A 23521-nucleotide genomic window follows, 5' to 3' on the forward strand; every position below is an offset into this window, starting at 1 on the left:
ATCCATAGATATTGACTCTACCTTCCCCATAAGATCCTCAATTTCTCGAGAATCAAACGTTTTAAAAAATTTGATTCAATCACAATCACTATCTTCCTGGTGGAACCTGGTAATGGACAAGTGTTAAGGAGAGGTGCTACTGAAAGAAATTCAGGTTATCAGTCATAGTTTCTAGTGACACTCAAGTATTGTCACTTCAGATTCATTTTTTTCTCATTGAATGGAATTAATGAAGTGGAAAAGCGAATAGTAAACATCAAGCTTAAAATTTATTCACTGCTCATGAAGCCGTCATGATCGTTCATCATCACTACTCATTTTTGATCTCCATTCTTCAATTTTTTAAATACCGCTCAAGGCGGTCCATGAAAAATAAATACAAGTGAATAAATCAAAGCTCGCCATACAGTAAGTTGTCAAAAGATCTACCGCCTCCCTAATTCCAAGAGGTGAGGTAAATATCTTCCAAATCGAGAGCTTTGATGGCCTAGGCTAGGCATTCTAAGATCAACCCATATTTGAATTGTCTGTGTATACAAATGGTTTTATCTATCGATTTTGATATTTGGGGCGGAAAACGTGCTCTTTGAGGGAGGAGTATTAGTTGCGGTTTCTACCATGCGAAGGAGAATATATAGATGCGTATTTGAGATCTACGAATTGTATTTTTTGGATCTATTACTCTCTCTTCCTCTTTCTCGTATATGGGATATTTGATGTAATGATTAGTTCTACCTAGCGAAATCAACCCAAAGTAACATATTGATTCATTTTGCGGCCTCAATCGTCATTGCTGCATACTTGAATTGTTTGAACACGGTTGTCTTTCACAAAAGTAAGCTGGCAGGTCCTGTGTTGTACATATGTCGAAGAATCACGAATTCAATGGAATGGCCTCTATTTTCTGCAAAACTACGAATCACTGATACTACGAACATAGCCCTCCATCTCCAATATTTGCATTGCTGGTATCTACCCCTCCAGTTCGCTTTCATAGTGAGATATATGTGTTCAGAGATTGACCCCAAAAACAATGACAAAGAACTGAAAGATATATGTACTGCAAGGCTGGGAGTCAATTTATCTATATTTGATGTCATCGTGCGAAAATGATTGTGATACTGACATGTTAAATTTGGAAGCGGAATCTAAAATGAAGTTCCTTCTCGCTTTGAGCCTAGTATCACCATAAGCATTTATTTTCGACACGGCCGTATGAACATTCTTGACTATAATCTACTTTTGATAATCTAATAATGATTGTGATGAATGATGCGAGCATCGATTCCCACGCATTTTTGAAATTCCATATGCAAGCTTGTGGTTGACAGCACAGAATGACATGTATTCAACCCCTTTATGCACGCACGAACAATATCGTCATCTATAGATCATCTGTAGATGTAAAGTGTACATGCAAATAAGGTCAATAAATACTCTGTATACAGATTTTCCATAACTATTTATATTAAGATTCACATGTTCACCGCCTTGGGCTCTTCCAGATCTAGAAACATACCAACAAATAAAATTCTCGTATTCTGCCTCGAAGGATTTTAACCTCACTTGGTAATACGTACAATAATTTTTTCACAGTGGAGTCAGCTTATATGTCCAACACTGCGCCATCGCTTGATGAAAGAAATTGGTTTCATGTTGGATAGGGACAAATTACATTTCTTTATTTCAAATGTGCTGATATATGAGTGAGAAATTGTGTTACATCCACCAACAAACATCTATTTTCACAATCCCATGAACTTAGCGAAGACCCACTTTGGGGGTTATGTTATGGGTATTCATTGTGATGTGATTATTGTTTCGTTGTTATTATTGGTTCATTTCTATTTAAGAACTGGACTGTGGAGGACATGCCAGTGAAAATCCTCTATAGAATAAATGAATTATCAGACCAAAATTCACATATAGCCAAGCATCCTGGCTATTTGCAAACGCCATCCATCGAGCCAAGATCATAATATACCTCTAAATGATCCTACTACCACTCTGTAGATTCACAATAGAAGATTCTTAGGTGTAGAAGTGCAAATGCACCAATCAACATCAGGAACAAATTTGTCATACCCTCCATCCCCCTCTTTGACATCGGCACTTACCCAAGCCAACCTCGGAGATACCCATATCAAATTTCCTTGAGTTCCCTCCGAGCTAAAATTAACGGATCTGAAATTCCCTCATTGGGGTAATTCCAGTTGTGCAATTGGTCCAGAGGATTCTGTTTAGTAACATGTAGAGAACCAATACCCATATTCACATACAAGTCGTGGAATCCATCATCCTGACTACCATGAAGCATCTCAATTCTGACACGTTGTGGAGAGATCGCAACTCATTCACTTGAAGATAGCGTGTGAAAAACGCCTAATGCCAATCTTCATTGTGTACTTAAGTCTTCGATCGAACCTCGTCTTGAGAATTTCCTCTATCCTTCAACAACCTCAAGCACATTCCTTTTGATAAGTGTCTCTCCTCCTCTTTGATTTAGATCGGTCTGTTTATCTTGGTATCTTTTGTACATAACTTTCCTTCATACAAACATACACTCCTTTAGTACAGCAGCGCTTTACTATCTTTCAACATGCAGTCTCTTGCAGTCTCGCTCCTCTGCACTTTTTCGTGTTTGGCCTCAATGACTAGTGGTTACAAACTGGTTCATAACTACGACCACACCAACTGGTTCACTTCATTCGTCTATGAGGATGTTAGTATTCCTAAGACTATCTTCGATCTAAGAATGGCCACTAACTCACATCTAGCTCCCCGACCCAACCAATGGCAACGTCAACTATGTTTCTCTTGCTGATGCTCAGAAGCTTGGTTTGACCAAAGTCATCGGTAATCAAGTTTACATGGGTGTTGACAATACTACTGTTCTCTCTGACAAAGTCAATGGAAAGCGCAACAGCATTTGGGTTGAATCTGTTCATGAATTTACTCATGGTATTCTTATTGGTGACTTCGCACACATGCCCGGTAGCGATTGTGGAACCTGGCCTGGTTTGTAAGTGCTAACTCGTCCGCTACTTCCCTCATGAGAATTAGCCGCTAACAGATTCGCTAGCTGGACAATCAGAAATGGTGACGGCCCTTATGGTGAAATCGATATCCTCGAAGGATCCAACGACATCACCCAAGCCTTCATTTCTCTCCACACCGAGAACGCCTGTACCTTCAATTCTCCCAAGTCCGCCGAGCTCGGTACTGTCAACAACGGTAACACCGACTGTCAATTATCCAACGGCGCAGGATGTTCTGTTGAATCGACTGCCAACTCTTACGGTACCCCTTTCAACAAGAATGGCGGTGGTATTTATGCTATGCAATGGACATCTAACTTTATCCGAGTCTGGTTTTTCGCACGTAGCAAGATCCCCGCGGATATCACCGCTGGTACTCCAGACCCAACAAAGTGGGGTACACCTACTGCAAACTTCGATAGTGCGAATGGTGGTTGTGATATCGATGCTAATTTCCCTGCTCAGACAGTCGTAAGTGTTATTCTCATAGTTATGCTTTTCATTTCCCACTGCCTCAATCCTCCTCATCCCCGACTCTGACGCTCCGTATCCATCTCTGCTCCCACCAAACTAACTCTCACTCCAGTACTTCGATACCACTTTCTGCGGCGCAGGAGCTGGCGGCCAAGCCTGGTCCGACTGGTCCGACTGCCCGGCAAAGACCGGCTACTCCACCTGTCAAGAATACGTCGCCAAGGTTCCCCACGCCTTCGACGACGCATACTGGCTTGTTAACTCTGTCAAGATCTACCAATAGACTTGATTATTCTTTCTTCTCTTCTTTCTTTTTGCTTGTCTACTTGCATTCATCTTCGTCTTCGTCCCACAGATTGCGCGACCATTCAACTATAGGAATTTTTATCATACCAGTACTGGTTATGGGTATGATTTGTACAAACAAGATAAAATGGATAATATGTATAAAAGCAAGACGGGTGATGAGGATCTATTTTCATTCCAAAAAAAGCTGTGATTTTTAATGCATCACATTGCACGGATTTGGGATGGGTTAATGGTGTTATTATGTTCATAAGGGAGAGCGGTTTGGTTTCTACTTCAGCAGCTTCTAAGATGTGTTCTTTTTGATTGCATCGTGGAGATTGGCTGATAGTTAATTGTATTCTGCTTCCCACGTCTACATTGCCAAAATTTGCTTGTGATTCCATATCATGTGATGGCGCCATGCATGCTTCTTGATTGTTTGGATTCCAATTAGGACATGTCGAAGTTTCAGTGAGATCATGTAGCTTCAATGCATTAACACAAGATTACAAAGAGCTCAAGGTTCGGATACCAGTAGGTATTTTAGCTTTCTACTTCCCTTGCACTTGCTAAAGGAAGAAGTCAACATACGCACTTGCTGTACAGAGAACCATTTATTGCGTCCATTCAGTAATTGACCTACCCAGTATTTGAAAATTCTATTAGTCGTCCTCTACTTCTACATCATGCTTTTCCTGTCGATCCAATTATATCCATTTGGTGTTCAATCAATTCCTGGATCAAACTAGTTCCCGTCTCCATGAGTTCCGTCAAAGGAACTTTCCCCGTGTTTTCCGCTACATATTTATTGTACGTATTCAAAACCAAATCATTTAGATTGCACCTTGTCATACCCCCCTTGATACAGCCTCTCATTGTATCATCCGGGAATGTATTCGTGCCGTGAAGAACTAACCTTACTCGACCATTTGTAGCTTTTCTTATGCTCTCGAGTCTGAGAATCAATATTAGCTTACAACGATACCACTGAAACGCATTTCAAAGAACCATCTCATACATACCTATCAAAATCCAGCTTGATATTTTCCACTCCACCGTAGTTCCCGTGCACATTTCCAAAAGCCGGCGCCAAGAAATCTACTCCTGTTTCTACAAATCCGAGCGCCTCTTCAGGAGTTGTCAATAACCCCTCCAAGTCCCCCGTATCCTTCACACCATCCTCGCCCCCATTAATCCTACCACATTCAGCCTCAACTGCTATGCCTTTTTCTCGCAATATTTTTGTCAATTTTGTTGTTTTGGCTAGATTCTCTTCTTTGTCATAATGCGACATATCGACCATTATACTATCGAAGAGTCCCATGTCTGCAGCGGCAAGAATTTCATCTTCAGATTGTGCATGATCCATGTGTAGAACTATGGGGACCGTGGCGGTGCGACAGGCGGCGGCTGCGAGGTGGATTAGGAGGGGTGAGTAGTGGAGGGACCAGGGAAAGAGAAGGATTTGTGCGGGGGAACGTTTGCGTTCTGCGGCTCTGACGACGGCGGTTATAGTTTCGAGATTGTACTGGGGATAAGACATGAGCTGTTTGTTTTTAAAAGGATAGAGGAGTGAACTGTACTCACGGAAACTACTCCTACAACACCATATCTGCCATCCTCTGCTGCTTGAAGCATGCGGATTGCTTTGTTATCTTGCATTGATTTTGCCATTGTACAAGCTCTTGTTTGAGATAAGTATGAGAGAGGCTAAAGCTATGCAACGGAAGACAAGAGCAGCATGGAAAAATACTTAGGACGTAGCTACATTATCAATTGAGATTGCTCTTCTGGTACAATATAAACAATATGACGACGATTGAACGAACAGTAGAGTTTCTTCGGTGGGGCTTATCCCGAGCCGTTCCGATATGGTGGGGGGGTATTCATACCCCGCGAAAGTGAAAAGCATTCGGAATACCTTCCTATTTTTTGAGCTGACAAGAAGTATAAAGCTTTATAAGATTGAAGACTGAGAATACCTACCTGTAAGTTGCTCCGTTTTTAAGGATGAAAAATGTAGGACGAATTGAAGTATTTCGGATATACGAGGTGCATGTGAGCAGTGCCATCTTCTACTATCTTGCCCTACTTTGACTGGAAGTCATGTTAATACAAGTGCTTATCTTGTCTGCAGTAGCCATGTTCCAACAGCTTCAGGATGCTTGACTCTAAAATCTGCCGTATTCTAATCTGCCGACATTTCCTGCATTGGTCAATAGTGACGGGCGGAAAATACACGAGGAAGAGATATGAAAATTACTGAAGAGAGTCTGATCATAATCATCTGCCGGCAAAAGAATGAACGGTCGGTTTATGTGACATCTGAGGGTGTCTTTATTCGCCAATGAGTCTGATGTCTGCACAGATGAAGCCTTCAATATACCAGATGAGAGCTAGTAGCATTTTACGAATTATCGATCATGACTCGCTTTGAATATCGAGGGCAAAGCAGGAAAAGTAAATGTAGTATGGCGTCAGTTTTTCGAAACTCATCATTGTGGAGTTTGGCAGTGAATCAGATGCAGATCTGTAGATGTGTTGTAGGGAAAACCTAGAAAGCTTTCGAGAGACAAAGATATGCAGACAAACGATCTGTGCTCGATCGACAGAGCTGTGATTTTGTACGCACCTAGCTTTCCTGATCTGCCATTCAAGGTGTAAATTCTGCCACGATTGTACCGCAGCTTTGTTAGTCTGGCCCAAATCGTCTTTATGTGTAGTCTATGCCTTTATGGTGAGCCAGATTGAGACTTAGGTGGGATGACCCTCTCTGGTAGATCCTAGAGGCCGGTAGGTAATTTGGCAACATTTTGTTGTTGAACATATGGAAATGACAGAGATAGAATAGTGCAAGAAATGTATATCAAATATGGTACATCATTGTTTGAAGCTGGCGAGATGTTGTGCACAAGTACGACGAAGCAGGAGGCAGAGAGAATAGAAGAAACTTGAGTCTAGAAGAAACAGGCGGTGATTGCCTCGATGGCTCCGATGCTAACATTTCCAAAGATCATCATGCTGACGTGTGAGTATAAGCTCGCATGTACATGAAGCTCAAGAGAAAGAAGAAGAGCTTTTCGGTTTGAATGTGTATACGCAAACAAGTCGATCTCTGAGAACTATTGACGCGCCACTAACTTGGCGTGTCTGTAGTTGAGTAAACTTTTGAGATAAAGATAGAAATTCATCAATACCGGTATATTCATCGGTACCTGTCTTGCCAAGACATGTCAACAATGGAATGCCCTGAATAAAGTAAAGGCATGCGAATCTGAACCCTAAGATAGATCCTTTAGCTGTTTCATGACTTGGCGAATGGGTTCCATGATCTAAAGTCTTGAATAAAGATTCTGAAAGATACTAGACAGGATTTTCAACTTCGAGAGCGTCCGTGGGTAAAGAACACCTGGGCACCTGGGCACCCACTTGCCTGTGGCTATGTGGCTGACGGATAAAATATAGTAAGATAATGCCCAGCATCTGGCATGTGAACCTGAACCAGGAAAACTCTACTGTTGAAGTTGTCAGATAACTTGGCATCGTTATGTCTCGAAGGCTGAAGGGGCCGAAGGCGAGAGGGAGTCGGTGGCAGAATAGTAAGATCTTACATGCCCAACCTTGGAAACCTTGACTAGATGCCTGACAAATGTGCCTTCGACCGTCAAACCATGGCGAGTTTACAAGTCTACGAAGTAATCTTTGTAAACCATCGTACCATCTCCATTCTTGCTCTCTGTTGGACGTAATTTTTTACAATCCACGTCACTTATTTCCTCTCGCCATTCTTATGAATGTCACCATCCACAACTCGACAGCTAAATCGACTTCAACTCGCTTCTAGCAAAAGCAACATACATAAACTTCTAAATGAAAGGAGGTTGTATATGTGGGGAGATCAGGGGTTCACTCCGTCTCAGATATTGAAAAGCTTACGCGGACATCCCAACGCACAAGCCATAGAACGGTTATCCCTTCTGTTGTCATCACCAACTTCTAAAGCCTATTCATCTTGACCTACCATCCCAGATCTCCGTTACCATACGAATTAGTTCAATCGTCCCACATAAACATATTAATTGTGAGAGTCTAGGAGAATTAGTAGTGGATTGTTCCCCGCGACTTGTGAACTTTCTTGAAAATCACCTTGCACGACTTTCGACTGGGCTCATGGAGTCTAGAACTTTTCTTAAAAGTTACGACGGGAGACAGAGGATTACAGGCTTCAACGGCGCGAAGTTGAAACGTCCCTTTTGAATGGAAGAATACAAGCGTGAAGCCTTGGCGATCCGCTGGTGATATTTCCCCTGATCATCTTGTTTATATGCAGGTAGGAGCGATCATTACAATGTAGGACATCAGCTAAAACCTAGATATTGGTTTAGAGGATGATTGTAGACGCCATGCTTCGTTGACATCATGAGAGGGTTCGATGGTAACATCACAACCTAGACTGTCGTTATTTTTGCAATGACATGGCAAATTGTCTGACAGTTTACACGTAAGGGTGAAGCTGTTTGGCCTTACACCTAATCTATCTTCACGGTTCTACATATATTTGCTCCAAGTGTTTTGCAAGAATGTTCCGTAGAAATTAAGGTGTGAGCTAATGAAACAAGGTTCATCTGGACATTAATTTATCTGTAAAGCTACAGGTGCAAGGCTCAAAGAACAAGCTTATCCTTGACTTTTGCAATTGGAAAGCTTTTTGTTATGGATACGCTAGCGCTAACTTCTTATAGCACACCCCAGATTGAGTAGATTGACGTTACCTTTTGCCTTTGGGAAAGATACCAGGCCCTCATGTATATTCAATAAGTCATTAGCGCGCATACTGATCACCTTGTGGGGGTAAGAAGGCATCTTCCGATCAGCTAAGAGACATCGGTTACTTTGTAAATGCCGGCTCATCACATACTTCCTGCTCCCTTCCATTACCTATACCGTGGAGGAACGCAGACCCATTGGCAGGGGGTTGGTAGTGTTTTCTGAAACAATTATCTGCCAGTATCATTGAACCCCTATACTTGAATAGGGTGATGATTACCACCAAGTAGGTGACGGCAAGATGGATATAAGGATGTGTGAATCCCACATTATTTTCAAAAACCAGTTTTAGAGCATCCAGTCTTTTCAAGCTTCATTCTTCTCTTCCACATCTTCAGCTCCAGGTCTGAGCCTTTTCAAACAACTCTCCATATCACTCTCTCAAAAAAAAACTTCTTCAACTTTTTCCCCAATCAGCTTCCTCTTACCAACCACACTTCAAGATTCTCAAATTTTAACAAATCAACAAAATGCATTTCTCAAAGATTATCGCTGCTGCTTTCCTCGCCGCTCCCCTCGTAGCTGGCCAATCTTCCGCTTTCGGTGGAGCTGCTCCAACTGGTACTGGTGAGATTGGATCCCGCCCTACCGGTGGTCCTCAACCATCTGGTAGCGCTGGTGGATTCGGCGGTGCTTCTCCATCTGGCGGTTTTGCCATGGCTTCCGGCGGAGCTGGAGGACGTGGAGGACACCACAGTGGTGGTGCTCAACCAACTGGTTCATCAAACTTCGGAAACGGCAAGGCGCAACCGTCCGGTGTTGCCCAAGCTTCCGGCAAGGGGGGTCACAGAGGTGGAAAGGGTGGAAAGGGTGGAAAGGGAGGTGCTTCTGGAAGTGGCTTCGGTGGTGCATCAAAGACCGATTCATCTGGAGCTAAGGCCACCGGAGGTGCCAAGGCTTCCGGTCATCAAAGACGTCAACAAAGCAGTGCTGCCTTTGCACCAGGTGGAGAGATGCAGCAACCAACTGGCTCCGCCGGTGGCTCTAAGCCAACTGGAGCTCGTCCATCCGATACTGCTCAAGCATCAGGTGGATTTGGAGGTCACAGCGGAGGTCATAACGGAGGCCACAACGGTGACCACGGACACAGCAGCCAAGGAGGTGCTTCCCCAACTGGAGCCAAGTTCCGTAACTTCAAAGCTAGGCCATCTGGTTCTTTCTCCCAAGGTGGTGCTAAACCAACTGGTGGATTCGGTGGCCAACAAGGTGGTGCCTTCCCACCTGGAGGGTTCGCTGGAAACCAAGGTGGTTTCCCATCTGGCTTCCCATCTGGAGCTGCCCCATCAGGATTCGGAGGGGCTGCCCCATCGGGCTTTGCATCTGGCTCTGCTGCCGCTCCTCAACCTACATCTTAAGTGGTTCAATTATTGCATGGCTTATGCATGACTTACTGTTTTTACATGATTGTTAGTTTTTGGCGATGTTCAAAAGATTTGTATATGTTATTGGTATTAGGGGTATTGGTGGGACCCGAGACAGCACACCCACTGTGTTCTTTCTTTTCGTGCTATTGGCTCTGGGAGCATTTTTGTGTATATCTTGGATGGCTCTGTATATTAGAGTGATGATCGATGAATTTGATCTTTGATCCTTTTTAAATATTCTTTTGCATTCCGTGATTTTCTGGTAAACCTTTTGTGCTAAAATGTCATTTTTCAAGCGAGGCAGGAGGGTGGCGATTTCAGTCCCATTATCGAAGACAAATCAGGCACTGAAGAAAACTATTCGATTTCGGAATTGATGTTAATCTCGGACTGTGTTTGACTTAATTCGTTCGTCTTGTCCGTGAGTGAGGGTAAACAACGGATGTATTTTTGCTGATCGATTGGTTATCTGCGACGCCTAGATATAGCTTTTATCTATTTGAATTCTTTATATCTTCAGATAGTTTCTGATATGGTTTAACAAAGGCAAAGTACGTTTGGAAAATCATGGTAATAGCTACATAAAATCCAAGTTGCTGCAAACATGATCTATGAAATGGTCAGCCACATGTACATGAGGTCTGCTACAAGCCACATTTCATAAGCCACACAATATATTCAACGGTTCCAGCTTTTAAGGTTCTCTAGATCATTCATTACACAACAGCACAAAATTTATTTACTGCATGTGTATCCTCTCGATTGTTTTCATCAATCTTAGACTTTGGCTTATGAACTTGACCATTGATAGAATGGGTAGAAGGGAAAATGCGTTTTGGTATGCTTTATATCTAATTGTTTTGAAGAAATATTCGCTGGCAAGTGCTTCACTTCCCCCGTTTTCCCCAAGCAAAATGTAGATTTCTTCTTGAAGGACCTCTTTATCAAGTTTAAGAAAAAATCCGTGGGTCTAAAAATCATCCGGTTGCCTTGACCTTTTGTTCTTTGAGGAGGCCGCAAAAGAAAGCTGATTCATGGGTTCTTCCTAAAGTATGGTGTGTCCTGCTCGGGTGAAAACAAAGGATTTATTTTTCTCTCAAAGAATCAACAAACTTGACGACGTGCTATTTATTGTTCCCGTCATAAGCTTGTTTATTTCTGAATTGCTCAAGAATGGGAATTCGGACTTCATGTTAGACTTTTATTCTACCATTTCCCGACTTTTCTCGCCGACATACATCGAGAGGATACATGTCGTTGATAGTGCTCATCTACTGAACATTATCAGAATTCAGCTACAATAAACAGTGTCCCGAAGTATCCATAAGTATGGTTGCCAAGAATCCCCTCACAAACTGGGACGCCAAGTTTGGTAGATTCCACAGCATTTGGTCCACCCAGGCCGGTACGGAATGGGCCAGTAAATATGGAGTTTTACCAGAATTTATGGACCCCACACAACTCTTTTTTCCTTATAAAAAGTCGGGTATGTATTCCATCTCTAGTTCAATATCACATAACTAATCAACCTTAGCTTTAACACCAAACGCAGTTGATAACCAGCAATTAAAGGCTGAAAGGAGGAATCATCAGAAATGGATTCTGTCAGGGTATTGGCCCGAGCTGTTAGAAGAAATCGGAGCATATCCTTATCCTTTAAACTATCTACCGACTCTTACCAATCCTATAGAGTAATTGGCCTTTTCTTATATTGATCTATCCATGACTTATTCGGCCGATGTCCTCAAGAGACATGTCACTCATTTCACAACATCTTCTCTTGGGGTTATGAACACTTGGAAAATGTGTCTAACCATTATCTAGTCCACTTTTTGAAATAGATCAATGGCAGCCTCGTCACACACTAGAGACATGGCCAGTGATTCAGATGGAATTCCCACCGCACAAACCATTCTTCCCTGTAGAGCCAGACAATACTGGGGTATGGACGGCAGATAATCCTGCTGTCTGGAGACGTTTGGACCCGATATTGAGATTGTGTACTAGATTCTTACATCATTCTGCGGCTACATGCTGGGTATGTGTTATAATTCTTCACAATTATTTGCTTTCGTATTAGTACTTATGATTGACTCCATAGCTTGATGGTTTCTATTTTGGGAATCGTACAGATGTTCCTGAACGCCTCGATCGTCGTCCTGCTTGGCAGAAACTGGCACAGGGACCTTTGAAGTTCTTCCACAAACGGGGTCCTGAGCTTCGAAGTAATGCTCAAACAGCTGAAAAGACTGAAGTGTTGAAGGAAGTGATGCGTAGAAGAGTTCAATTTGGCATTGGTTCCTCCTTTCTCACACCTTGGGATAGGAGAACGCCAAATGGATCTGGTTTGGGTTGGGAAGGCTTCACAATTGTGTCAACAGAGCGGCAGAATAGAGATCTTGAGTTTTACACAGAAAACAAAGCTTGGGTTGAAATAGCCCTCGAACTGCTTTTACCTTTGTTCAGGAATGATCTATCACCAATAGAGAGATTATCCTGCCAATTTTATATTGCCTCGACTCTTATGCATGAGTTTGCAGTAAAATTCATTATTCTAACTGCTTGGGTAAGCGCTGACAATATTCTAGCACGCATTAAACCAACTTCAAGATCCTCCAATGGGGCGAACCATCGTACGAAATGAGCCGGCGTTCGGTGGCGATGTGAATGGTAATGGTGCTGAGGTATTTTGCGAGTAAGCTTGATCGGTTTATTACATGCTTCGTTTTTGCTACCTAGTTCTGTTCCTCGATCTCAAACCCCACTCCACTTTTATGCTTTATCATGTACAATACTGTTACTTCCGTCCCAATGGAGCTCTAGCTTCTGTTTCTTCATACCCTCCCCTCCCCCTCCCCCCCAAAAATTGTCCTTTGATAGGCAATACTGACTTTTTGATCTTGTAGGCTAGGCTATTCATTTGTCAAAGGGGTCAGCTAAGACTTTAGTTTCAGAGACCCCAAAGACATAATAACTGACCACTTGTATAGCTCTTCGGTGCAATGCCAAAGATTCTTAATCCTGGAAATATTGTTGGTGCTCCCGCAGTAGCTTTATTGCTCAGTAAAGAGATTCCCACACGTAAGTACGATAAGGGAATTTTCTTGCACGAAGCTGGTGAGCATTTTGCACAATATGAGGAGACGAATAAGCTTGTACCTATCGTGTCAAAATATTACGAGTTTATACATAACGACGAATTTTGGGATAGAATGGCTTCAAACTTTGGCGTGTCTATAATAGCACCTACACCAGCTCCAATTGTTGTTATTGAACCAGATCCCTTACGTCCGGAGTTGTCAAGTTATGTCTTCAACAATTCTCAAAGAAAGTGGATGTATGAGGTGCAAGCTGTAAAATCGAATGCTCAATTGCTCTCATCATTAAATCCAGAACAGAGAAAGGCTTATGATGTCGCGTTGTTACAGAGAGACAATGAGGTCAACAAGTTAAGAAGGGTGCAATACCTTCATCTGCGGGATCAAACAGAAAGAAGTGTCAATGAGTGTAATAGTGCTCTTGAACGTTACTTTACACAAAGCCCCGGAGAACTCTCAGATTCTGAAATACTTCGACTGCTCCGTTGTTTTGCCGAGAATCTAAAGCGCGAGGCCGAGCAAGAAACACAATGCGCTATTGACTTCATTGCAGAAGCCGACCTGAAAACCCCAAGCAACGTTGAATTTATGGAAAGACTGTTAAGCACAAACCGAGTGGCGAGAAAGATGGTCGCAAAAGCAAGTGCAGACTGTGATCGGGTTGGTGTAGCTACACTTGGACCAGACTTTCATGATCTACGTGCGACGTTCGACAGAATCTTGTACATATTGCGCGCTATCAATTTCATTCTCGTTCAGAAAGTGAAGCCCGATAAAAAGGAAACCTACGTGGAGGTAATTGATCGAGTTGGAAGTGCTATGGACTATGAAGGACTTGAACGTTTGCAATCAAGTGATGCACAGAATGAAAAATCACAGGTAGATTCACAAGAAACAATAATAGCCCAAGCCATGAACGCATACCAGAAGCATGATTATGACGAATGCCATCGGCTTGGCAGAATATCGTTATCTCAATTCGATCTGGAAGGATATGCTCAAGGAATAGGAATGGTGCTGATAGCTATGCATCCTGGAGAGATCAGACGCAGGTGGTGTTCCCGGCAAGGGCTTTACGTTCTCAATATCATGGCTCAATCAAACGCCACGCCTTTCCTAGAACTATGGGTAGAAGTTGCAACGCAGGTCCATGACGCCATTGAGGATCTAGTTGTGAATATGGGCATTGGGGATGCTTTATGTGTATTGGGAATTGATTGAAATTACTTATATGAAACTAGTCGGTCAAGAAAGGCGGAACTCATCACAGTTATAAATTCGCATTGTTGAGAACTGATTGAATCATGCTGGGGAAATATACCAATACGAGGGGATTTGCTTTGTCATCTTATCCGACCCCACAAGTTCATAAAACTCTTCTGTCAACATAGATTGATATATTGAAGAGAGACGAATTCTCAGACCGGCTTCACGTCAAGTTCGAAACATGAAACGTCAACAACCCACTATAACCACCAACTTCTTCAAAGCGTTCATGTCACCAACTCATCGAGAAGGTCAAAGCACTAGACATCAGGAGCTGTATTCACTTTCTTTACTGGCAGTATCTTGGGATATCATGCAAGCATGAAATATTGTCTTCAACTTTGTAATGCAAAATACCATTCCTCAATTCGCCCGACCCGGATAGCCGTATAAAACAAACCGGGAATGTGTTTATCAGTAGAAGAACTTCATCCGAATTTGAACGCTCAGATATCTTGGCATGAAGATAGAAGTCGAGATGGCACATTTTGTGCGTGGCCAGTCGTGTATTGTCGCGAGATGGTTTGAGGCCAAATTTGACACTGTGGGCTGGTGTTCATATTTGCTCTTTCTCGCTGACCTGAAATGAATTTACTCTGGATTTCCGAACCTACCTACAGGAGACGAATCTCATCTATTTTCCTTTGGTCTGGACTTAAAACCAAACATGGACTGATCGACACATGAAATGCAATGTTATTTTCACAAAAACATATTTACTCAGAAATATTGGGACTTACTATCCTATTCGATATTCATTTTGTTTAATTGACCATAAGAATCCTGAAAATCTATGGCATCCCAAATTTATCCACCTGGCTTCGGGGATGAAGAAGCGCAAGGAGGTGGTGCAGATTGGTGGGAAGGAAATCAGCTAGATGGCGGAGATGAAGGGCCAGGGCCAGCAAATATGAATGCAGGTACTGATATGGGCAACGGGAATAATATGGGAACGAATAATAATGGCAATAATGGCAATAATGGCAATAAGCCACCTCCCCGCCCTCAAAATTCAAACAGCCCTCCCTCGACCACCAATCCTCCAGCTACGACTAGTAGCTATGAAACCGCGATATCTACAAACACTATTGCCACCAGTACTGCTGCTGCGTCAACTACCACATTTCCATCTTCATCATCATCATCATCAGCATCATATATATCCTCTACATCTATAAGTACCAATACCACTAGTACAGACGATACTTCAACTTCAACGTCATCTTCATCGTCTTTTTCCACACCTACGCCGACAATCACAGCTACAAGCTCCAACCCCTCAACATTTCTTGCACCAACCACCTCAACTTCATCCACCTCCGCCACCTCCACCACCACATCCTCTTCCACGATTGCCGCGACTCCCCTTTCCAACACTGGATCCGGCACCCAATCAGTCGGCGTCACCGTCCTCCCGTCCGCAACCTCAACTCAGCACGGCCTGAGCAAAGGCTCCATCGCCGGTATCATAATCGGGTCACTAGCCCTCTTAGCTCTCATTCTAACAACAATATGGTATTTCCTCCGGCACAAGAAGAAGAATAAACAGCACCGGAAAAGTATCGGCGGATTCGGTGTTGTCGAATGGAATGGTGGTGGAGCGGGAGGCGATATGACACAAGTTAGCGAATCACCTTCCTACGACGGCAAAATTATTGCTGGGATGGGAGTACAGAGAACCCTAACATGGAACACCATGCGGAGTCTCACTGGTGCTCGCACTCGCGCTGGTAGTTCCATTTCCCAAACTCCTTCTACATCTTCAACAGCATCTCAATCTACGCTACAAAATCCCTTTACAGATCAACCCCAACTCTCTTCCTTTTCCTTTCCGTTCTCTCCCTCGCCACAACAACCAAAACCCCCTAATCACCCAACCTCAAATGTAACGACAATCGAAGAAGGACCTCATGAAGACATAGTCGATTTCGGCGACTCGATAGATTGGATACGTAAGCGAGATCGCATGCGAGATAGAGAAAGGAGTGGATTGAGAGGTCCGAATCTGGGAAGTGGGGTGGGAGAAGGAAAACCGGATTGGAGATATTCGGTCAGAGTCAATGGGGGTGGGAATAATCTTTAATCTGAGGGATTGATTTGTACGAATGTATGGCTATGGAGGATTGAATTTGGTTTTTTGAAATTTCGTTCGGGGAGCGAATATTGGGTCTTACTTGTGAGTCGTGATGTATTATATGGGAAAACATGGGTATGGAAATGGATGGGTAAAACGGACATAGAGTATTTGGAGATGGAAATGAGATTCAGATGGCGAATTCGATGATTTTGATTTACCCTCTAGTGCGGGCCATGTGGGATTAGAATAGATGAGATATAAATGCAGGTTTTGATATTTGGATTGGCCGACCGAGTAGATTCTGCTGAGTCCGAATTTAGAGATATGCAGCAACGATTTTACTTATTTATTTACATCAATTGCCCTTCAATTTCGTACTGCCGTAATCATTCCAGAGACCTACCCGCATAACTTTTATTACTCGGACGTCCAAGGTCACACCCGTGCATATCCTCATTGAAGCTACAAATCAATCCTCTCCAATAATTCCCTTCCCTCCTTCCCCTCTTCTCCTCTGTCTTTCCTTTCATAAGCTCCCTCTCCACTATCTCCCGTATTCGTACACTCAGTAAACCCATTCTTAGTACTTCCATCATGTGTGATCACAGCACAGAAAACGGCAGATTTATAATCGGTTGCAATGCTTCCAATAACGATGCGATCTGCACCCGGAGAAGTGGGATGCGAACCAGTATATGTTGCGCCGTTGGAGAGAATAGGAAATTCGAGGTATGGCTTTTTGGCGGCGGGGATGAAGGTGAACTTTTCGTAGTCTGGGCGGAAGGGATTAGTGGAGAAAAGTGGGGGTGGTAATAGCGGAGCTAACCATTGTAAGCATGAGGATATTTATCCTTTCCAACTGTTTTCTTCTCAGATGCGAGCAGTAATGCTTGTTTACATGCTGCGTCTATGGCTGATTGATCATAGGTGGACTCATTATCGCAGTTGCAGCCAGTGGGTTCATCGTCTGCGAAATAGCGTTAGTATAGTAGTGTGCCAAGAGGTTCGGAGAAGGAGTGCGTACAGATGGTTGCCATCGTAGAAAAATAGTAGTTTCAGATTTGTAGATATCAGAATATAGATAAGCTAAGAGAGAATGAGCATGGGCGAAGAAGTGAGGGTAGTTGAAGAGAAATACAATATTTATACTCTCCCTTCTCTTTCGTATCAGCAATCAATCCACTTACTTACCCTTTCTTATCTTTTTCCCCTCATACATGAGCTGACGTAGAACCCTACATATCCATGGAGGTTACACGATACCCTGTCATGATAGCACATGTAGCCAGATCCAAGTACGATATCCTAATGCCGGCATATTTGAGAGTGGAGGGATTAGTACCAGAGGACAGAAATCAAGCTTTCGGGCAGATTGCGCGGCCCGTTTGTTTTGGCGTGTGGGGCGTGGGGAAAGCATTGGAGATTGTAAGAACACGTTTTGTGCGTATTGAGATACAGGTTATCAGGTTATCAGGTTATCTAGGAACTCGATGATTTAAGTCTCAAATAACAAGGTAATACTAATATGTCAATGGATGGCACGATGGATAGGTATTTGAGGTATGTGATGCAGGTACCCCCGAAGCGATCTTTAGAGGCTTGGCATACACCCGCGTATAATCTTTGTGTCACCACTTAAGTAATGCTGATTCGCTTTGTATATTGTGCTGCTTTCAATCTCGTCAGCTTCTATCCACTCTACTAGTCCTGAAGTTCTCAGCTGTAAAGATTAAGTAATCTGTAATTCGCAGAAAAGGTTATCGTTTGTCCAGACCATGCATGCCTATGTTTCCTCCATGTCTATCTATACCGTGTCATCACCGTCAGATTTTGTTGATCAATGTATTACATGATTCCTTGCTTTCAAAGCTGCTTTCATCAAACTATCATACTTCCTCATATGATGTATATGTATATATATATATATATATATATATATATTATCGAAATCATGCGACCAACGACACCCAAGTTATCACTTGGAAAGCTAATCAGGGTGCCCATTCCCACATTTCTCCAAGGCCATATCATTCACATCATTATTTTTCCTTCTATTTTGCCCTTTACTTGCCATACACGTCTCATTCAGTGCATTACTTCTTTCAAATATATTTTTATCTGTTCTGCTATTTTGACAGCGTATTATTCTGTAACTCAATGGGGAATGACATGGATTTTCGACACATTAAGTCCCTAAAAGGCCTTCACACGAGAGTTTTTCGCCGTCGCTCAAACTCTTCGAGAATTCAAAGAATGTGGTTACATTCTTTTGTATCTCTGGATAGCTTTGGAGATGTCGAAATAGTTAGAGTTGGCTATCTATATGAATGGAAAGTGCGATGAGAGAAATATGAAACTGCAAGATTGATCAAGCGATTTTCTGTTCTATCAGTATGCACTTGCCTTTTTGAGTCTCGTTCCACTCTATCTTGTCCTATGTCTTAAACTTTTTACAAACTAGGAAATTGAAAATTTTCCATGCCGCAACGAGTGTAAACGCTTTTATCGCGTATGGCATTGCATTATGGGAAAGCGCAGAGGTGTACCTTCTAAGTGCCTTTTAGATGTATCCGTTCATGTTCCATTCACTTATTCATTCAATATATCCATACAACATTGTAAATGACTTATTCTGCTTTTCAAATATTGTCATCAATATCAACACCTCATAATAATAATGACAGTATCGCTTAAAGATCCACTGTCATCAGACAGCCGTTCACCAAATTCCTTGGTTAGATCGAACAGTGTTACAATACCGCTTGTACACAGACCATGTTCCTTGCCCAAAGAGACAAAAAAGTCTGCTGAAATACATAATTTAACATTCATAATTGATGGGTATCGTCGTACCATTAGGCCAGTATATCCCATCTCTCTTACTACAATCAAGCCAAAAGATTTGAGAGAAACCGCAGTTGCGAGAAGAAAATGCAGAACCAATAGGAGCACCAGTAAATTACCTCAACTTGTTCGGCCCTTCAAAAACCCACCACAATGTCTCTTGCCACCACCATACAATCCTAAAAGTACAGCATGGGAGGATTTGTTCTTGAAGCTGCCGTTATATGTTCGTTGGATGATATACGATCAGCTTTCAGTCATAAGACAAGACCCGGTACTAATTAGATCACCTCTTTCTTCTGCCTATAAAGAAAGCCACAAGACGTTAACAAATTCTCACGCTATTCTTAGAGTGAGCAAGACGATTCATCATGATGTTGCTGAGTACTTTTATACCAATACTCATTTTGTTATTGGAAGTTGGAGATGGGACCAGGAACCGGAACTTGAGCCTTCTCCTGACGGTATACAAACTTTTCTTACTTGGACCCCACGACATTATGTCAATTGTATAACCAAACTTACTATTCTGGCCCGTCTTGTCGTATACTTTAGAAAAACAGAATTCGCACACGCCGATCTCATGTATTTTGAGGCTATGACAATTGTCGCAAAAGAAAGCTTCGTTAATCTGCGAATTTTGTCTCTTTTGTTCACTGAGTTTGACGGTGTGTGTGTTCCAGATTGTCCACTAGATGTTGGAGTTAAGACGGATGGATGGCATCAAACTGTATACTCTTCGTTCAAGAAGTTGTTGAATCATCAAAGTCTTCAAGAGATATACTTGGGGGTGGACTTGATGGGAAAGCCAGCTCGATATAAAGGAATCCGCGCTTGGGATCAATTACTAAATCGTGACGCTTTCATATTGATCAAGGAGATGGCGAAGTACGCTACGGTGGAGCACGGGTCATGGATATTTTATGGTGAAGAAGACTGGGACAAACTTTTTACACGGGGGGAAGACCATAATGATTATTATTTTGATCCTGAACTCTGTCCGATTGCTAGAAAGTCTGTTTAAGGTGTGTAGCTTGACAGGTAATCTCATACATGTGCAGTAAGCTTATGCTTCTAGGTTCTTATATAAGAGAAAAGAATGCGTCTCATGAATTGATGTCGTCCAATCACGACTCTGAATCCGGCGATTTTTGGTACGTCAACGGTTTGTATACTTGCGGCTTTTCTAAAGTTGGTCGTAGTCCATGTTGCGATGGTTCTGGGTATCAGAGGAAGAATAAAGACAGGGCATTAAAGTTGGATGGCTGAAACATGTATTTGAGTAGGTAGCCAGCATGAGTTTCTTTTATTCATGGTTACATAATGCAGTCTATAGAATATCAATCATAACGATCACAACAATCTCTCGAAGATGCAAATTGTAAAGGTGACACTTCTTTTTGCTAGCTAGCCCCGGCAAATTTAATTAGCCTCAGATCATTGAATACACGGAGGCATCAAGTCAAATTCTGCACATCTAAGAGCTCCAAACTACTGGCCGCGGCCTAGCAAATTTGTGAACTATTACTTTGAAGTTTTCAAGTTGTGACTATAATAAGATTCCAGACTGAAATTCTTCTAGATGCCTTGATAGAGACTACTTTGCGCATTGAGAAGCATAACCCTGAGTGCAATAATGATATACAGAACAAGAGATACGCCAAAGACTCCCTTCTCTAATTCCTACTGAATGACGTACAGAACAAAAGAGATATGCAAGAAACCGCTGCGATCATATTCTTCGCATATGGATCGATCTCGGTCAAGGCCAAAACTTACATTATAATGACGTTTCAGGATATCAAGATATGCAACAAAGCTTCTGTGTTGGCGCCGTAGTTACTGGATATTCACCGGTTATCATATAGTTTAAGGAGAATCAATGACGTTGTGATAGATTTAGATGTGCAACAAAAGTCGGTTTTGCGGATTTTGCTTACGATGATGCTGGAGTGATGTCGTGAGGGTTTGAGATGTGTGACTAAATTTTGCTTTTATATATTGCCCTATGTAAGATCTGGATATATGATTTTTTTTCTTTCAATCGTCTAATAGGTGTTGAAGTATATAGTATTCAGTCAGGCATCAAGTATGTCTGGTTTGTATGATATCATGTCTAATAGGTTCGCTTCAAGCATAAGTTTCTTGATTTGATTATATGAAATATTATTTTCAATACCATCAGTAGGTAAACTCTACCGCGTCTGATAAAACTGTTCACCAGAATCACATAAAGAGAAACTAGAAGACAATCCTAGAAGGAAATGACCTTAAATAAACAACTTCTTGATTGAAAATATCGCAGACTTCGTTAATGACCACCCCATCTTTCTATCCATATCTTATATGTCTTCATGAATTCACATCCACATCTATGCCCGCAGAACTTAATGACTCTCTAATTCAATTCTGTCGTCTTCTTCACTTCACTGCCATTCTTCACCACCTCTTTTTCATCAATATACTTGGGAACTACACCTCCCAATATGTTACCACTAACATGATCATCGGGCATACCGGGCATCTGCATCTCGAAGATATTGTTAACCGCCGTATACTGCTGATAACCGAGTCTTGCCAGTGGAGCCGCTTTCAGAACATCAAAAAGCTAATTATTCATCAGTTATCATGCTGACCTCTCAAAACTGAATGAAGGGAAAAAAATTACTCACCCCATCACCTGTAATGAAATCACCCTTGATGTGAATTCCCACCACTCGTCCAATCACAATATCACTGTGACCCACCAAGGAGTCCCCGTCGATTCGAATGATAGAATGGACTTTACATTCAAATTGAACCGGAGCCTCGGCTACGCGGGGGGGTTTGACTACTTTACTGGGGACTTTTGTTACTTTTGCGAGGGGAAATTCGTCATCCCATGATTCGAGAGAAGAGGCATTGACCGAATCGCGAAGATCGTAGCTAGAGTCTGTTAGTTGTTAATAATTGAGAAAGAGGGAGGGCCGCGAGAAGGAGATTTGATTAGATATGAATAGAAAAACATACGTAGCCATGTTCCAAACAAATTCCCCAGTGTCTTTAGCATTATTAACGGAATCTTTACTTCGTTGTTTGTAGACGGATTGGTGAGCAATGAACATGATAGTTGGAGGATCAAAGGATACATTGTTGAACTGTGAGTATGGCGCGAGATTATCTTGACCGCTTTGAGAGGTTGTGGAAATCTGGATGATTGTTAGTTTGATGCCAAAAGAAGAGGGCCAAAAATTGAAGAAGAGAAACTAGAGAAATCTGGAGAGGATAAACTGGAACATAGAGCGAAAGTTTCTTGAGTGAGAGAGGAAGTAAAGATTTTATGCTTACCCAGCCTATTGGACGGGGAATAACGAAAGATTTGAAAGGGTCATGAGGAAGCCCAGAGTTTTCCCCTTTTGGAGGTTGGTAGAAGATATCTGGTCGGGACATTTTGAATGATGATATGCTTGAGGCAGAATCTCGTAATGTATTTATGAAACGTCGAGTGAGGTATTTGAAAGTCGAAGGAAATTTTAATGGTGTTGGAAAAGAGTTGTATGAGGACTTCTCGAGTCCTTATACCTGATTTTACCCTCATCATCCTATTCATCGACTATATCAGGAAATCTGCTTGCCAAGATACAGTAAGTACATAAAGTGCTCAATCGCAATGTGGGCGCTCGATGATCAACATACATTACTGATCAGTCCTCGGATATTAATTCGAGGTACATGGTAACCTCTCGTGTTAGCACAGATGGTACATTTTGAAGCACTTTTCTATATGAACTCTCAAATAAATCTATTGCACGCATGCGTTGTCATCGATGTCCCACATATACCAGGGATCAGTAATCATTGAAAGTCTGTATGGTGGGGGTATTATTTCCCCGCAAGCGAGGTTGGATCCGAGGCTGATGACTTATTGGAAGGGAATAGTAATCATTTGCGTGTTGTTGCACGCATCCAATCCGAGCTGAATTGTTCTGTCTACCAAACTCTCTTCCATAAAACTTCTTCCTTACTCACCATTTGAGAATATCGTCAAGTTTAGTGGAATTTTTTTCTAGATAGAAGGTCAACTATTTATTGCCTACGATATTATGTTATGTTCTTGATCTGAACAAACAAAACGCATCAGCACCCATTGCCATATGGATGGTTCCTCGATAAAATTAAATCGTTGCATTCATGTCTCCCTCTGTAAAATACTTACATGGAAGATATTTTCCAAATCATACTGATTGAATAGGACAAATAATAAAT

General features: G+C 42.1%; 8 protein-coding genes across 8 annotated transcripts; 5 read left to right on the forward strand and 3 right to left on the reverse strand.

Annotated features, from left to right (window-relative positions):
* Positions 1 to 2599: 2599 nt before the first annotated feature.
* On the forward strand, positions 2600 to 3795 carry EAE97_005244 (uncharacterized protein; the record flags this gene model as incomplete). Its single annotated transcript, XM_038875756.1, has 4 exons — positions 2600 to 2722; positions 2778 to 3022; positions 3083 to 3509; positions 3625 to 3795. 4 exons carry the CDS (start codon positions 2600 to 2602, stop codon positions 3793 to 3795), a joined length of 966 nt encoding a protein of 321 aa, XP_038733093.1.
* Positions 3796 to 4484: 689 nt separating this feature from the next.
* Positions 4485 to 5474, reverse strand: EAE97_005245 (uncharacterized protein; the record flags this gene model as incomplete). The annotated part of the gene is made up of 3 exons (XM_038875757.1): positions 4485 to 4755; positions 4823 to 5328; positions 5388 to 5474. 3 exons carry the CDS (start codon positions 5472 to 5474, stop codon positions 4485 to 4487), a joined length of 864 nt encoding a protein of 287 aa, XP_038733094.1.
* Positions 5475 to 9097: 3623 nt separating this feature from the next.
* Positions 9098 to 9982, forward strand: EAE97_005246 (uncharacterized protein; the record flags this gene model as incomplete). The annotated part of the gene is made up of 1 exon (XM_038875758.1): positions 9098 to 9982. One exon carries the CDS (start codon positions 9098 to 9100, stop codon positions 9980 to 9982), a length of 885 nt encoding a protein of 294 aa, XP_038733095.1.
* Positions 9983 to 11320: 1338 nt separating this feature from the next.
* EAE97_005247 (uncharacterized protein) lies at positions 11321 to 14310 on the forward strand (the record flags this gene model as incomplete). Its single annotated transcript, XM_038875759.1, has 7 exons — positions 11321 to 11477; positions 11526 to 11682; positions 11816 to 12029; positions 12093 to 12530; positions 12580 to 12686; positions 12898 to 12922; positions 12982 to 14310. The coding sequence occupies 7 exons, from the start codon at positions 11321 to 11323 to the stop codon at positions 14308 to 14310; spliced, it is 2427 nt and encodes an 808-aa protein (XP_038733096.1).
* An 838-nt stretch (positions 14311 to 15148) lies between these two features.
* EAE97_005248 (uncharacterized protein) lies at positions 15149 to 16438 on the forward strand (the record flags this gene model as incomplete). The annotated part of the gene is made up of 1 exon (XM_038875760.1): positions 15149 to 16438. The coding sequence occupies one exon, from the start codon at positions 15149 to 15151 to the stop codon at positions 16436 to 16438; it is 1290 nt and encodes a 429-aa protein (XP_038733097.1).
* A 216-nt stretch (positions 16439 to 16654) lies between these two features.
* On the reverse strand, positions 16655 to 17569 carry EAE97_005249 (uncharacterized protein). Its single transcript, XM_038875761.1, has 3 exons — positions 17457 to 17569; positions 17259 to 17399; positions 16655 to 17205 (listed from the first exon to the last, which is right to left on the reverse strand). The coding sequence occupies exons 1-3, from the start codon at positions 17467 to 17469 to the stop codon at positions 16895 to 16897; spliced, it is 465 nt and encodes a 154-aa protein (XP_038733098.1). The 5' UTR covers positions 17470 to 17569; the 3' UTR covers positions 16655 to 16894.
* Positions 17570 to 19109: 1540 nt separating this feature from the next.
* Positions 19110 to 20300, forward strand: EAE97_005250 (uncharacterized protein; the record flags this gene model as incomplete). Its single annotated transcript, XM_038875762.1, has 1 exon — positions 19110 to 20300. One exon carries the CDS (start codon positions 19110 to 19112, stop codon positions 20298 to 20300), a length of 1191 nt encoding a protein of 396 aa, XP_038733099.1.
* Positions 20301 to 21674: 1374 nt separating this feature from the next.
* EAE97_005251 (uncharacterized protein) lies at positions 21675 to 22705 on the reverse strand (the record flags this gene model as incomplete). The annotated part of the gene is made up of 4 exons (XM_038875763.1): positions 21675 to 21884; positions 21949 to 22201; positions 22286 to 22464; positions 22604 to 22705. 4 exons carry the CDS (start codon positions 22703 to 22705, stop codon positions 21675 to 21677), a joined length of 744 nt encoding a protein of 247 aa, XP_038733100.1.
* Between the last annotated feature and the right edge of the window lie 816 nt (positions 22706 to 23521).

The sequence above is a fragment of the Botrytis byssoidea genome (genome assembly GCF_014898295.1).
Source record: "Botrytis byssoidea strain MUCL 94 chromosome Unknown BBYS_009, whole genome shotgun sequence".
Lineage (NCBI taxonomy): Eukaryota > Fungi > Ascomycota > Leotiomycetes > Helotiales > Sclerotiniaceae > Botrytis > Botrytis byssoidea.

Bases quoted from the DNA above. Each gene is read 5' to 3' on its own strand.
- EAE97_005249 (XM_038875761.1), bottom strand. The intron at 17,206-17,258 runs GTTAGCTCCGCT...CCTTCCGCCCAG, and splicing joins ATATCCTCATGCTTACAATG to ACTACGAAAAGTTCACCTTC.